General features: G+C 41.2%; 1 protein-coding gene across 1 annotated transcript; it reads left to right on the top strand.

Moving 5' to 3' along the window:
• The first annotated feature begins 521 nt into the window (after positions 1–521).
• csnk2a2a (casein kinase 2, alpha prime polypeptide a) lies at positions 522–15,054 on the top strand. Its single transcript, XM_070846195.1, has 13 exons — positions 522–750; positions 4,207–4,586; positions 5,469–5,580; positions 7,131–7,232; positions 7,437–7,487; positions 7,677–7,736; positions 9,306–9,389; positions 10,493–10,603; positions 10,696–10,797; positions 11,503–11,603; positions 12,419–12,567; positions 13,362–13,449; positions 14,585–15,054. Exons 2-12 carry the CDS (start codon positions 4,480–4,482, stop codon positions 13,433–13,435), a joined length of 1,053 nt encoding a protein of 350 aa, XP_070702296.1. The 5' UTR covers positions 522–750; positions 4,207–4,479; the 3' UTR covers positions 13,436–13,449; positions 14,585–15,054.
• Positions 15,055–15,878: the final 824 nt, after the last annotated feature.

Here is a 15,878-nt window from a genome sequence, read left to right as displayed (position 1 = left end):
ATAATAAAAGGTGCAAAATATATAATTCTTTTAAAGCGGAATGAAAAATCAGTGCACTTAATGCAGAAATATGCAAAAGTATGAAGTGGGGAAAATATATTTACTATATTTTTACAGTTTCCTTAAAGATTAATGTGACAGGAAGTGGTTATTGATCCTGGAGCGAAATCCACCAGCTACCCAACAGTACAGACAATAATTGTATAATGATTCTATGTCCTATGAATAATTATATATTATATATTTCTATATGAAATAACTAAAACAGTTCAAACGAGCTCCACCTTTAGCAGCTGCTGCATCATCAAAACTATAATCCAATAATACCAAATACATTAATCTGAAACGGGGTGTAAATATTCTATAATTTTAACATATTTTAATACAATAACTAAATAAATTTTCACTGATATTTTAGCGCGTTTTTATTTATTATTTCACTCAGTTGTTCAGATTTCGGGCCGCTGAGCTTCTGCATTTACTTCCGGGTGATGTTTACCGCAAAAGGGAAGCTCATCCTGGTTCTGCTAACGAGCCGCTGCTGGATGAAGCACCGCCACCCATCCGAGGAAACCACTACACCGCCGATAGCCGCTCACATTGCACACTTTCCCAGCCGCTCCCAGCCTGGTGGAGCCGCGCTGCTCCGCGGAGAACAACGGTGCCGCTAACTGGATGCTAACTGGATGCTAACAGGCTAACGTTCATGTCGGGCGGACTTCCTCTGAGCTGCGGTGTTTCTGCGACGAGGTTAGCCGGCTAACTTTAGCCTCCTTATTGATCTCGCATTTCACAAATATCGACACTAATGCACAGCCTGCACCCTATAAATGTTTATTTTATTTAAAACACACCGATTTCGGGTCTATGTTGGCATGTGTGTGCGCATTTAAGAGTCAGATTTTGTGATTTTTGTGTTTTGCTAACTAAGCTAGGTCACCGTAACTAGCCTTAGCTAGCTGGTTAGAGGAAATGATCGTAAATGGTGCTAGCCCTCCCAAACCGCTTTGAATGTTAATATAACCTGGTTTTAACCAGCCAGACTAACGCTAACTCGACTCTCCCACGGGAGTTGGGGGTAGTGGGTTTGGGTATGTGGTGGAAAAGGCCCCGGACGTGTCGTGACGGGCTCCACACACAGTTTGGGGATCATGTTAAAACGGGCTGTGGGTTTGTGGAGGAGATGCACCATCACACGGAGCACCTGAGGGTCTGCACGGTGCTCTGGCCCAGGTGTGTCTGGTCCAAGTCCAGAGGGTTTTGCCCCAGGCCTGGGCTAATGTGGTCCGGATGGAGGAAATGCTGTAAAATCACCATTTACCTGTTTTTATACTGACTGAATAAATCTTTTACAAGCCTGAAACTGTGTTTTTTTTAGAGGATCCATGTGGATCTGGTCCAGGTTTCCACTGTGGTATTTGCTCTACACCCTGTCTGTTGTGGTCCAGATGGAGAACAAAATAATCATAAAGATGGGGATTAAGCTTTAGAGCATTGATGTAGGTGTGACAAGTGTAAATGACCAAACCAGCCTGACCTGAAACAGGGTTTTTTAGGTAGTCCATGTGAATCTGGTTTAGGTTTCCTCAGTCGTATTTGGTCGACACCCTTTCTGTGGTAGTCTGGATGGAGAACAAGCTGCGGAATTGCCCTTCTATACATTTATTTATTTATTTTTTAATTAATGAATATAGCAGAAAACCCAAAACCTGTTTTTAAACAGTCTCCATGTGAATCTGATCCAGGTTTGTCAAGTCTAACTACGGTGGTATTGGTCTGTTGTGGTCTGGATGGAGGGTAAAAACTGTGGAGTTGTTCCTTTTTGCGGTCTACAAATCTGGATCTGACCGCTAAATAAAGGTTTCACAGATCTGAAAACAGGCTGTGGCGTCTTAATTTGTAGCCATGTGCCAAATTTACAAGAGTAAATATGGTGGTATTTGAAATAGATTAAGTCAAATGTTGTTTGGTTGGATGAAAAGCAGTGAAATTTCCCTTTTTTAATCCCTTTTCTTTAATAGGATAATTATGAAACTGGGGTTTAAAAACCCTTTAGATCATTTGTGTGTCATGTCTGACAGGTGTAGATGCAGTGGTGTTTGGTTTTCTCCTGGTCTGTTGTGGTATGGATGCAAAAAAATGCAGTGAAATCACCATTTTGTCTGTTTTCACAGAACAAATAAAGGTTTTTACAAGACTGAAAGTGGGTTTTTAGGGTATCCATGTGGATCTGGTCCAGGTTTCCACTGTGGTATTTGCTCTACACCCTTTCTGTTGTGGTCCAGATGGAGGACAAGCTGTGAAATTCCCCTTCTAATAATAGAATAATTATAAAACTGGGGTTTAAAAACTCTTTAGAGCATTTGTGTGAATCTGAGACAGGTGTGACAGGTGTGAATGGTCTTTGGGTCTGCACCTGGTCTGTTGTGATCTGGATGGAGAAAACATGTAGCCATGTTCAGGTTTAAAAACTAAGGTGGCGTTTGATCTAGATTAAGTCAGATGTTTTCTAGATGGGGAAAAACAGTGGAATTGCCCTTTTTTATCCATTTTCCAGGAATAAATTAAGCTGAGACCTAAAATGGGGTTTTATAGTCTTTATAGTCCAGGTTTGCCTTTTTTAAATACCGTGGTTCTGGTCTGTTGTGGTCTGGATGGAAGAGGGAAAAGATTAGCAGCAACCTGAAACAGGATTTTTAGAGTATTCATGATCGTCAAGTTCGGGTTTAAAAGGTGTAAATGCCGTTGTATTTGGTTTCCACGTTGTTTGGTGTCATCTGGATGGAAAAAATGCAGCGAAACGCTCAATAAAAAATGGTTTCACAAATCTGTACAGTTGTAAACACAGTGTTATTTGATCTGGATCAATTTAAATATTGTCTGGATGGCAGAAAAAGCTGTGAGACTGCCCCTTTATCTCTTCTCAGTAACAGAATAATTCTGATACAAGTCTCTAGAGTGTCCAAGTTTACCCACATATGGTTTTAAATCAGATGAAGTCCAATAAAATAAATAAATGAATGGTTTAGGGGAGCTGGTTCTGACAGGGTTACGGGCTGATTGACAGGACTCCAGCACACCTGTCACCAGCTGTTTGTCCTGTGTGACAGGTGTGGTGTTTATCTAGCTCAGCTTTGACATGTTGAAGACCAGTGGTTATTCTGGTCGACCCAGTCCAAGGAGAAAAATCAGCGCCATCTCATTCTTTGGAAGAGTGGTTCCCCATAGTAGGTGTTTTACCCACATTAGTACTCTATAGTGCTATGTGAACTCTGTACTAAGAATATTTTTACTGCTTTACTTTAGATGGAGAATTGAAACCGTTCTTTCTTTCTACCAGACTCCATTGACAAAAACAGTAATTTTGCCTTGCAGAGCACGGGAGTTTGTTCTGCTACAGACGCCTCAACCAGGGAACCAACATGACATTTTGATCTAGTCTAATAATTTAAAACACCAAAATCACACAATAATGCAAACAAACTAACCAATCAAGTCAGCGGTAAACCAGCAACTCCTGTGCTCTGTTAAAATTACTGTCTGGTAAAATTATGGTTTTTGTGAATGGAGTCTGGTGGCTTCGACAAAGAGAGAACGTCTACTGTTGCCCATCTAAAGGGCTTTCTGACAGCAACTTGAAGCGGTCAAAATATTCAAAATATGGCACTTGATGAACTGATGTTAACCTTTTAGGTAGATAAAATCAGTTTGTTTTTATGCTGCCTTCATCCACAGCAATACCTTCCTTAGCATCTGTGTTGGGGCTCCTGCATGCTCCTCCAAGTCGACCCCCACTGACTGTGAATACCTCATACAACCCCACTTCAAATAATCTGAAATGGTCCTTTAAAACGGCAACAGAGACTCATATAAGCTGAGCCGCATTGATTACTGGTGGGAGATGAATCAGCAACTATTTGTAAAATAGTGTTTGATGCTTTTTTTTTTGTCAAATATGACGGTAATTTAAATATCTTTTGTGCTGATGGTCAAAAAAACAAGGAATTTGAATGTATCACTTTGGGCTGAGGGAGCTTATATTTTTTAGTACACCATACAGAATATGGAGAAAATAATCTTCAGTTGAGTCAGTAATGGAATGGCTCATTAGTTTCTGCCCTCCATCAGAAGCCAGCTTCAGCCTCATTGTTAAGGCATCCTTTAATCTGAATTTCTGTCCCCTGCCTCCTCTCTCTCCTCCTGCAGCTGGCGGGTCTTCGTCCCATCCTGCCCATCAACTTCCTGCTCAGGGGCTTCACGCACTCAGTCATCGTAGCTCTGTCCGTCTGCACAACAGCTGCGTCAGACCAGCCTGACGCCTTTCATCAGAGGGCGCAAGCAGCCAAAGCCCATGGTAAGCGCAGCACGGGGATCATAGAGCCGCGTGTTCTGCAGAGTCGGTGTGCTGCCTTCCAGTATCGAGCCAAGAAGTATTCAGAGGGGGGTGACGGTCCTCGACACGGAGCCGCAAAGCTAGCGATGCCCGGATCCACGCCGGCCAGCAGCAAGGCTCGGGTGTACACCGATGTCAACACACAGAAGAACAGAGAGTACTGGGACTACGATGCACACGTGCCAAACTGGAGGTACAGTTGTTCTACATCAGCGTGGCTCGTTGGTCTCTGCAGTTTTAATTTGTAAAACTGTTCTAAAAGAGGACTACAGAATTTCTAAACCTGGGCCCTATTCCATTTTTACATTTTTTTGGGTTAAAAATGACTAGAAAGTACAAAAAGTTTTGGAATTGTGAAACAGGCTGTAATATAATCCTTAGGGGCAGCCTCACCTGATCAAAGTAGATCCACTAAAAGAGCTTGTTTGATCCACTGACAGGCTCAGAGTGTTATTCTAAGTGTGTGACAGCATTATGGAAAGGATCCCTACAGAGAGAGACCTGGAAGATCCTTTTGGTTTAATAACAAACAGCCGTTAAATCGCTCTCTGCACACACACCAGACTACATTGATTAAAAGAGGAATTTTATTTGGAGTCACTGGTCTGCTGCTGCCTCAATCGTTTAGTTTGTTTGTGTTGCTTGTGTGACTCTGGTGTTTTTAAAGGGTTATTTTGGATTCAAAAGAATATTTGTCTAACACACACTAACGCAAACAAACTAACTGATTGAAGCAGCAGTAGACCAGCAACTCCTGTGTACTGTGAGGTAAAATCACTGTTTTAGTGAATGGAGTCTGGTGTGTGTGCAGAGAGCGATATAACGGCTGTTTGTGGTTAAACCAAAAGGATCTTCCAGGTCTCTCTCTGTAGGGATCCTTTCCATAATGCTGTCAACACTCTGAGTTAGAATCAGTGGCTAAAACAAGCACTTGAAAATATGAAAAAATAAGAACCCAGGTTTAAAAAAAATACCAAACTTATCCTTTAACATGTAAAACATAAAATGACACCATACTCAGTCAAATTGATTCCCCTTGTTTAATTACCGCTAAATCTTTCCTCTCTTTTCTCAGCAATCAAGACAACTATCAGCTGGTGCGTAAACTGGGCAGAGGGAAGTACAGTGAAGTATTCGAGGCCATAAATGTGACCAACAATGAAAAGGTGGTGGTGAAAATCCTCAAGGTAATCCTCATATACTTCTTCTGTTGCTTGTTGTTGCCTTCCTTCGTGTCGTATATGTTTATTATTATTATTTACTGTATTTATCTTTCAAATTTTTTTACATTTCTTAACAAGATGAATTGAGTTCAAGGAAATCCACTATTAAAAAGACAGGCTTTATTTAAAAGTTTCAAAGTCAGCGAGTGACCATTTTAAATAATACATATATATTTGTGGTGTTTGCCACAGTGGAGCAGCCCCACTGGTGACCGAGCTCTGCTTTTATTTCCTCTCAAAGCTGGTTGAGTCGGACACCATGAAGTGTGTCTCAGATTTGGGTGTGTTGACTCACCAGCAGGAGTTCATCTCATCTCTCCAGTGTAAATACTCTTGTTTCCAGCGCTGCATTCGTCTGTGACACTTTTCACGACGCTGCTGTCCAAGACAAGCCGTTGTCAGTCGTCACTTTCTTTATGAATTAAAGCTCTGCAGTCCCACATCACACCGTGGGGACATCTGCTGGTCTAATGCTGGTAAATGCAAAGGGACAATAGAAAAGCAGCTACAGTTATTTACTATTAGAACAACAGATAAATGATTTTGATTTTCTCCAAATCAACAGAATCTCTCTGAATATTGCAGAAAATGTCATGAAAGCCCACAAACTTGCAATTTTGCAATCACCGTTATCATAAATATTATTATTAAGATAATATTATTGTCTGTAAAGTGTGACACAATTTAAGCCTTAACTCAAACATAGCCCTTTTTAAAATGACGTTTTCAAGCCTCTGTGAAACGACTCACATTAAGTTTTTGTTTTGAAAAGGATCCCTACAGAGAGAAACCTGGAAGATCCTCTTAGTTTAACCACAAACAGCCGTTATATTGCTCTGTTCAAACACACCAGACTCCATTGACAAAAACAGTATTTTTACCTCTCAGAACACAGGAGTTGCTGCTCGACCTGATGCCTCGATCAGTTGGTTTATTTGTGCTATTTTGTGACTTTGGCGTTTTAATGGATTAGTTTGGCTCCAACACAATATTTGTGTAACACACATTAACAGAAATAAACTCACCAATCGAAGCAGCAGCAGACCAGCAACTCCTGTGTTCTGTGAGGTAAAATTGCTGTTTTTCTGAATGGAGTCTGGTGTGTGTGCAGAGAGCGATATAACGGCTGTTTGTGGTTAAACCAAAAGGATCTTCCAGGTCTCTCTCTGTAGGGATCCTTTCCATAATGCTGTCACACACTTAGAATAACACTCTGAGCCTGTCAGTGGATCAAACAAGCACTTTAAGTGGACCTACTGTGATGATTTCAATCGACTAAAAGGATTATAGAACGGCCATTGTAATCTGCTTGGAAACTGTCCACAGGTGCCGACTGAGGTGATCTACTGGATCACTTTTTGAGCTCACAATATGTAAAAAAAATACAGCCAGAGTTTATAAATGCCTTAGTTATCCTTTTAAAATACTCTTTTTATGTGTTTAGGTGTCGAAAGCTTGGTTCTTACTTAATTTTATGTGAATTGCGGTTAAATTGAATGTGTTTGAAACCACAGCCCGTCAAGAAGAAGAAGATCAAACGTGAAATCAAAATCCTTGAAAACCTCCGCGGGGGAACCAACATCATCCGCCTGGTTGACACGGTCAAAGACCCGGTGGTGAGTTCGAGTCCCGCCGTCACTTTGCTGCATGTCGGCATGTCAGCAGCAGTAATCCAGTCATCTCTGTGTGTGTGTGTGTGTGTGTGTGTGTGTGAGAGAGTGAGAGTACAGTGTGTGTGTGTGTCCACGCAGTGATAATGATCTCCACCTACCTGCTGTTCCCCTCCGTTAAGCCTTGTGTTGTCCCTCCTCTCTTTGCAGTCCAGAACACCAGCGCTTGTCTTTGAGTGCATCAATAACACAGATTTTAAGGTACTTGAGTTTGGCCGACATCATACATGCTGAACTAGCAGCAGAGTTACCATTCATGCCCAAAGCCATTGATTATCCATTATTAATAACACGCATAACCCTGCAGCTAATGTATACGTGTGTAGACATCATGCAGCTGATGATTCTTCTGGATGTTTTATACACGGACGTCTTCATGTTGTTCCACAGGAGCTTTACCAGAAGCTGACAGACTACGATATCCGTTACTACATGTATGAGCTGCTCAAGGTAAAAACATCTTTTAATTATTTGTTCGGTCACCGTTCTTAAAATAAAAAGCATCGCAGTGCTGCGTCTTTGTGATTGACAGGCGGCAGAAGTGTGACGTTAATGCTCAGAAAGTTGGAAATGGATCATTTATAGGTTTGAAGATGTAAAGTCAGATAATTTTATGTCGTAAAGAAAAAAAATAGATAAATAAAACTTGTTTATTCTCCAAACCAACATTTTTTAATGTTGTTAATTCTCTTCTTTGTTGGTTTCACGTGCGTTTTGATTGGTTACTTATTACTCAGGTTTGTTTAATACTCGATTCTGATTGGTTAGTTAAAGTTAATCTACAGTTATTTCAGTATAACAGTTATGGGAGGAAGCGACGAAATCATTTATAAATCAATGTTTTGTCTCAAGTTATTGATTTCTACAGTAAGCTGACGTGTAATGAGCAGGATAACTTACAGCGAGTCGGTCGTTCGTGTAAAGCGAACGCCATCGTGGTGATTTCTAGACCTTCATCCTGTCAGGGTCGCTGGACGTTACCACGTACATGAAACCTCGAGGACTGGAGTCTGAGATCCCTGATCTGAACGTGCTCTACTTACAGGTCGTGGAAACGTTTGTCGTGGAAAAGTCAGGACTTAAGCCGACAAACCGAACCAGCTAAGCGTATATTCGCCTCCTGGTTAAACCCGATCGCAGCAGAGCGCCTGATGGTCCCATCGCACCATCAGAGTCCGTCAAATATGTGTTTCTGCTGTCGTCGCCGTGGAAACAAACCCCGTAGCTACCAGCTGATCAGACTGTTTTATGTTGTTGATATTCAGTCGTTTCTCTACAGGAAATGAGCCGATCCAGCCGACACGATGTGACATGATGGATATCTGCTCTCTGTGAGCTCCATCCAACGAGGAGCTGTCGTACAGAAAACTCCTCATTTCAACGTCACAATCAGCTGATCCTCGTCTATTACGGCACCTTCAGAGCGACAGAAACCGGAAAAGTTCGGCTCAAAACGAGCAGAAGCTTTGGACACAACTAAATTTGTCAGCTGATGCTCGTTTGAGTTTCTTGCTCTTAGGACGCCGTGTTTTGCTTCTGCGAACTTCCTTCATAGAAAAATGCAACGGACGCACATTTTCAGGATTTAACAAGTAGCCCAACTGTTCTCCTGCCCGCTCCTCTCCTGTCCGTCTGTCTTTAGTGTGTCGACTTGTGTCACAGAGCTCCGGCTCGGCTCCATGTTTGATTTAACATCAGGACGTCCAATCAGCGCCGTCTCTCTCTTTCGCGTCACCTGCCGAAATTGCGTAATTCCCCCGTGAGAAAAATTCGCTCTGCGTTTGAGGGAAACAGGCCTTTAAAGTGGGAACTCTGCGCTGCATAGTTAATAAAACAGACGATTAATCAGGTCAAAAAATACAATCAAGGGATTTATTGATAATGAAAATAGTCTGGAGGTCGTGTCCTTGTTGGCGACGAAATGAGAAGAGGAAACTGGAGCAGCGCCACAGAACAGATGATGGTTAGACAGTATAGTCTGGCTGTGGAGCTTAACCACGTGTCTGTGTCCTCTTTAAGGCTCTGGACTACTGTCACAGTATGGGGATCATGCACCGGGACGTGAAGCCCCACAACGTGATGATCGACCACCAGCTCAGAAAGGTTTGTTTGTTTTGAATTACACAGCACACGAGTAAGAAGATTATTTTGTTTGTACTTATGATCAACCCTAATACACAGTAGGAACGGGTGAGCAAGTTTAAAGGAGAACTTTTAAAGCTCGGCCCTGTTGTATTTATTTATTTATTTATTTTATTGGCGGAGCTGCTGAACTGCCTGCAGCTGCAAAACGAGCTACAATGGCAGTAATTTAATCCTTTGGGGCAACTGCACCTGATCAAAGTAGGTCCACTAAAAGTGCTTGTTTGATCCACTGACAGGCTCAGAGTGTTATTCTAAGTGTGTGACAGCATCATGGAAAGGATCCCTACAGAGAGAGACCTGGAAGATCCTTTTGGTTTAACCACAAACAGCCGTTATATCGCTCTCTGCACACACACCAGACTCCATTCACAAAAACAGTGATTTTACCTCATAGAACACAGGAGCTGCTTCCTCGATCAGTTAGTTTCTTTGTGTTATTGTGTGACTTTGACATTTAGAAAAAGGTTAGTTTGGATCCGACACTATTTTTGTAACACACAATAACACCAAAAAAAACTAACTGATCGTGGAAGCAGCTCCTGTGTTCTATGAGGTAAAATTACTATTTTTGTCAATGGAGTCTGGTGGCTTTGAAGAGAGCAAGTTAACGACTGTTTCTGGTCGTGTTATTTACACTTTGTGACTTTTCATAAGATCCTGAATCAGCGGCATCAATAATTTGATTCATAATATTATTCTGATGTATTAAAGTGGCTCTTCTCTTTGTTTTTAATGAACAGGAACAAAGTGGATGATCATGTTTCTATTTTAGAGAAAAGCTCCTGAAGGCTCTTCCCTATTTAATCCATGTTTAAACTGATAAAATAAAAGTCTGAGACCATCGAGTACTTTTTTTTTTTAAGGGTCTTTGGTGATTTGCAGGTCGTAGATGTTAGCATTTACTAACTTAGTGTTTGGGTCCATATTCTCAGGCTTCCTGTAAGCTGAAACTGAAGTAATATTTCTTAATTCTTTGTGTTTAGGGGATTTTCCAGCCGTCAGTTTGGGCTGTAATATTTCACATAAACCAGATTAATGAGTGTTTTCTCTCCGTGTCACAGCTGCGTCTTATAGATTGGGGTTTGGCAGAATTTTACCATCCCGCTCAGGAATACAACGTCAGGGTGGCCTCCCGCTATTTCAAAGGCCCTGAGCTGCTAGTGGACTATCAGGTACTTATTTGGAGATGAAAAAGAAACAGCACAGTCTCTGACTTTGTTTGAATATTTCTTCATGTGTGACTATTTTCTCCTGTTTTCCTCAGATGTATGACTATAGTTTGGACATGTGGAGTCTAGGCTGCATGTTGGCCAGCATGATCTTTCTGAAGGAACCGTTTTTTCACGGCCAGGACAACTACGACCAGGTAAGTCAGCCAGATAAACATCTGCATCCTCCGCAAATTAACAGCCGTGATATCGCTCTCTTCAAGGCCACCAGACTCCATTGACAAAAACAGTATTTTTAACTCACAGAAAATTGAGGTTTGCTGGTCTACTGCTGCCTCTATTAGTTAGTCAGTTTGTGTTATTGTGCAGATTTGGATGTTTGAAATCTAACACAATAGTTTTGAAAGACACAATAACACAAAATAAATTCACCCACCAAGGCAGCAGCATACCAGCAGCTCCTGTTTTCTGTGAGGTAAAATTGCTGTTTTTCTGAATGGAGTCTGGTGTGTCAATATAACAATCATAAAAAAATAGACACAAAATATTGCTTATTTGTTCATAATGACCAAACCATGGTCATTATATCAAAATGTATCCTCTGTATGTAACTTTACAGGGTTCATACGAAGTCTTTAAAGTGTGGAACATGCTTGATTCGCTCATGTAAACCTTAGCAGTAATTAAATAATCAAACAATTTATTATCTCAATTAATTTACTGTACCAGCTGTTAGTATTATTATTTAATTCTTTATCTTTCACAGTTCTAGATGTGACAATAAAGGCTTCAGGAGTCTGGAAATAATTTGGTTTACCTTTAGAAATGCTTGTATTTTGCTCTTAAAAAGCTTTCTGAACCCTGAACTAATGTATTAAACGTGCGTGCATGTTGTTTTCCAGCTGGTCCGCATCGCGAAGGTTCTCGGCACAGACGAGCTCTTCGGCTACCTGCACAAGTATCACATAGAGCTGGACACTCGCTTCAAAGACCTGCTGGGACAGTGAGTATCAGGAAACTCACTCGGATATTTTCAAAACGCTTGAAACTGAAGACTAAACCTATTTTATATATATTGGTCTGCAATGGCTGCCCCTCATCCACTAGTTTATCCTCTAAAAGTGCTTCTTTTCTCCACTGACAGGCTCAGAGTGTTATTCTAAGTGTGTGGCAGCATTATGGAAAGGATCCCTACAGAGAGAGACCTGGAAGATCCTTTTGGTTTAACCACAAACAGACTTTATATCGCTCTCTGCACACACACCAGACTCCATTGACAAAAACAGGAATTTTACCTTGTAGTACACTGAAGCAGCTGGTGTACTGCTGCCTCAATCTGTTAATTTGTTTGTGTTATTGTGTGTTACAAAAATACTATGTTGGATAAGAACTAACCCTTTAAAACATTAAAGTCACATAATAACACAAACAAACTAACCAAGCGAAGCAGCTGTAGAAAAGCAACTCCTGTGTAAAATTACTGTTTTTTTCAATGAAGTCTGGTGTGTTTGAAGAAAGCGATAAAACGACTGTTTGTTGCTAGACCTGAGAGATAATTTTGTTAATCTCTTTAGAGGTCCTTTCAATAATGTTGTCACACACTCAGAATAACACTCTGAGCCTGTCGGTGACAAAAACAAGCACTTTTAGTGGACCTACTTTAATCAGGTGCAATCACCTTTTCTTTTATCAGTTATTTCCTCATTTAAAGCTTCATTCATTGATCCAAAGCTGAGCATTCAGCCATCACTTTAATTCAATAGAAATAAGAGTAAGTTCCAGGTTCAGTCGTATTGATCGTTGGCGGTTTGCGTCCAGGCAAACGCGGAAGCGTTGGGAGCAGTTCATCCAGTCGGAGAACCAGCACCTGGTGAGTCCGGAGGCTCTGGACCTGCTGGACAAGCTGCTGCGCTACGACCACCAGCAGAGGCTGACAGCAGCCGAGGCCATGCAGCACCCATACTTCTGTGAGTATCGCCTGCCAAAACCACCGGGGCTCATTAAATAAACAGAAAAATAGGGTGCTGGTCGTCACTCAGTCTGAGTAAAGGTTCATATTTAGAGAAAAGGATCTATATTTTTAAGGTTAAAGTCGGAAATTTGAGTTTTGTTTTCGTACATTTTTGACTTTATAATTTGAGAAGAAACTCTGAGCTAAAATCACTAATATTTCCTTATTTCTATATGATCAAAGTATTATTTGTTGTTGTCATCCAGGGCGAGCAGCGCGGTCATGTGGTTCCTTAAACAAAAAACCAAGTGTTTTGTTTTTTTTCCTCCTAAATTTGTGAGTTAATAATCTCAGAGACTATTCAAGTTTTTGTTTTTTTTTCTTGTAAGTTTGTGAGTTTTATCTTGCAAATTTACCATTTTAATCTCAGAAAATATGTGAGTTTTTCTCATTTACCCCCCTGACAACGTCATTATTGTATTTTTTAAATATTTTATATGCAGATGTAAATGTCAGTGGATTAACAGGTAAACTGAGTCTTTAAACATTCTTGAGAGAAGAACAGCAGCTCCTTTTCAGTATTAACATCATGACAAATGACACATAATTATAACCAGTACATCTTTTTAAATGTCTTGTCTCGTTCTGGCTGCTTAAATATAAACTTAACTCTCAGTCTCAGTTAAAACCAGTCGTTTCATCACTTCAGGCGGCAGAACGAAGACGTACCTGTGTTCATTTCCTGTTTTTGTTTCCCGTTTTCTTTGTGTTCGTTTGTTTTGTGGTTGACGTGTCGTCTTCGCCCCTCAGATCCTGTGGTGAAGGAACACGCAAACGCCAACACAGACGGCACAAAGGCCATAAGCAGCTCCAATGCAACATGATAACCAGAGAGCAGGTAACGCCGGCGGCAAAACAAGATGCACTCTGCCGGTTCTGAACATTTTTGTAGCGTTTCTTTAGTGACGTGTTCTTTGTAAAGTGATGCTTAAATAACTTTGACATACCAGGTTACTTCAGAGCTTTTTTGTACAAATAAAATCCATCTGAAAATGAATTGCAGCAGAATTATGCTAATGTTCCTGACGCCCCTCTGCTAAAGCCACGCCCCCACAGGCTCTCAGGACTGATTTCATTGGCCGATTCAAAGCTTTGTTGTTTTCCACATCCACTGAAAAGATCGAGAAAACCAAACTAACATTAACTAGCTTCCACACTTCCAGTCAGGATAAATTACCCAAGAATCAGTGCAGCCATTAGCGCGCTAGCTAGCTAACAACGCTGCTAACCAGTAAACTTGTGCGGTGCATGTGTTCATTTGACTGGTACAGAATCAGACTGTATGAAAGAAGTGGACCTAGAAAAGTGAAGCCGATGCTGAAGAGCATCCTGCGACTCCACTGGCTCCAAACAGAAGTATGATTGGATGGAAGTCAATGAGAAAATGAGCCTCAGTCTCTAGTTTTCAGTCTTCTTCAGCACAGCAGGATGTTCATTTAGGAAATTATGGTCCATTTAGAGGAAGATGGACCAGGAAGAGGTGGAGGGGCTTTAGGGCGGGGCTACCTGCTCACAAAACCAAGATGGTAAAGACCACAAATCCAGCAGCAAACGTCATGGTGGCTTCGTCCACTTCTTCCGTACAGTCTGTTCATGGCCGATACGTTCTCTACCGAGTTCACTGCATCTCCTGTGTTATACTGACATTTCTATCGGAGGCTAAGAAAGGCGAGAACGCACAGCGAGTGCCGCCATTACTGCAAATCGAACCCTGACCCGGTGACGCCGGACGCTCTGGAATCGTCCTGCAGGGGTTTGTTTTGCGATAACGACGCCGCTCGCTGTGTGTTCATCCTGCTCGTCACACGGCGTCATACTGAAGAAATCAATTTCACACACAACTGACTTAAAACCGATTTTCATCCCCTTCATGATGTGTTACACTCCTAATATCTTTACAGTGAGGAAATCTACCACTTGATCAGTATCTCACCTGTGTTTTTGGTTTTTTTTTTGCTCCTCTGTCCAATCAGGAAGAATCTTTGTTACCTCAACTTGTGACCTTTTTCGTGGCAGAACCCTCTGCCTCCACATCAACAGCCATACTGGAGCAAGATGTCAACTTTGCAGCAAACACAACACAAACACGCACGGATTAAACTTCTCCCAACAAAGCCCGGGAATCTGCGCGGCTTGGTCTGAGTCGCAGATAAACCGGATCTGAGGTCAGATCTGATCCCCCTCCTCCCCCCTTCCTCTTCCTCTCCCTCCTCCTCCTCCTCCTCCCCCTCCCCCTCGGCCTGTTTTTAAAATGAGCAAAGTGACTGTCGTTGGATCAGTATCAAGCCGGTGTTGTGCTGTAAAGACGTTATTATTCATTACGATGCTGTGGTGACCTGAGATCCGGTTCCAGGTTTTAGCACTGAGTGGCATGGAGGCTCTTTTCTGCTATGGATAGAACAAAAGCTATATTGAAAGAGAATAAACCATTTTTATTTAAAGACGCCTGCGTGTCCGACTTTTATTGAAGAAACTCTACTAACGATCACTTACATCGTGGATTATTTTCTCCTTTAATCGATTTACTCGTTCAGTCCATCAAACAGTCAAACGGCTGGAAAACACCAAGATGGCGTCCTCAAAGTGTTTTGTTAACAATCCAAAGAAATTCAGTTTACTGTCACAGGAGGAACGAAGATTTGAGAAGCTGCCACAGAGTCAAAGTTCTGATTCCAAAGTTGCCAACTATTGATTAAAAAAATCTTAATTATTAAATAAAAAATTTATCTGTTAATTTAAGAAAAAAGTCAAAGTACTTTTCATGTCATGTTACTTTTGACTGGACTTATTTATCTGACAGCTTAAGTTACTTTATGAAACTAAAAAACTAAATTTAAAGTACATTTTGTTTTAAATTAAACTACTCAACAGTTTATAAAAGTAATTTGTCAGTTTAATAATTGTTTGTCATTTTTCACATAAATACATTTACTGGTTCCAGCTTCTTCAATGTGAACATTTGCTGCTTTTCTCTCTAATTATTTAAGCGACAACCTCTGAATCTGGTGTCACTACAGAAGAGGATTTGGGAGTTCTGACTTTAATTCCTGAATTCTGATTGAAGTTAAAATTCTTTTATCTCAGAACTGTAACGGAATTTTGGCTCCCGTCAACATTCTGAGACGGAATTCTGAGGTGAAGTCAACATTCTGAAAATGAAGTCAGAACACTCGTCACTAATCCTCCCGCGTACGAGAGCGACAGGCGCTACGCAGCAAAACGTTTTCCAGGTGAATGAAGTTTGTTTTGCTGCCTCATGAAACAGAC

The sequence above is a fragment of the Pempheris klunzingeri genome, chromosome 1 (genome assembly GCF_042242105.1).
Source record: "Pempheris klunzingeri isolate RE-2024b chromosome 1, fPemKlu1.hap1, whole genome shotgun sequence".
Lineage (NCBI taxonomy): Eukaryota > Metazoa > Chordata > Actinopteri > Acropomatiformes > Pempheridae > Pempheris > Pempheris klunzingeri.
The sequence above is the reverse complement of the archived record's forward strand: the minus strand, read 5'-3'. Positions and strand labels throughout refer to the sequence as shown.

Excerpts from the sequence above, each read along its gene's own strand:
- csnk2a2a (XM_070846195.1), top strand. The coding sequence starts at position 4,480 with ATGCCCGGATCCACGCCGGCCAGCAGCAAGGCTCGGGTGTACACCGAT. Across the intron at positions 7,488-7,676 it reads TCAATAACACAGATTTTAAG|GAGCTTTACCAGAAGCTGAC; the intron begins GTACTTGAGTTT and ends GTTGTTCCACAG. Across the intron at positions 12,568-13,361 it reads CATGCAGCACCCATACTTCT|ATCCTGTGGTGAAGGAACAC; the intron begins GTGAGTATCGCC and ends TTCGCCCCTCAG.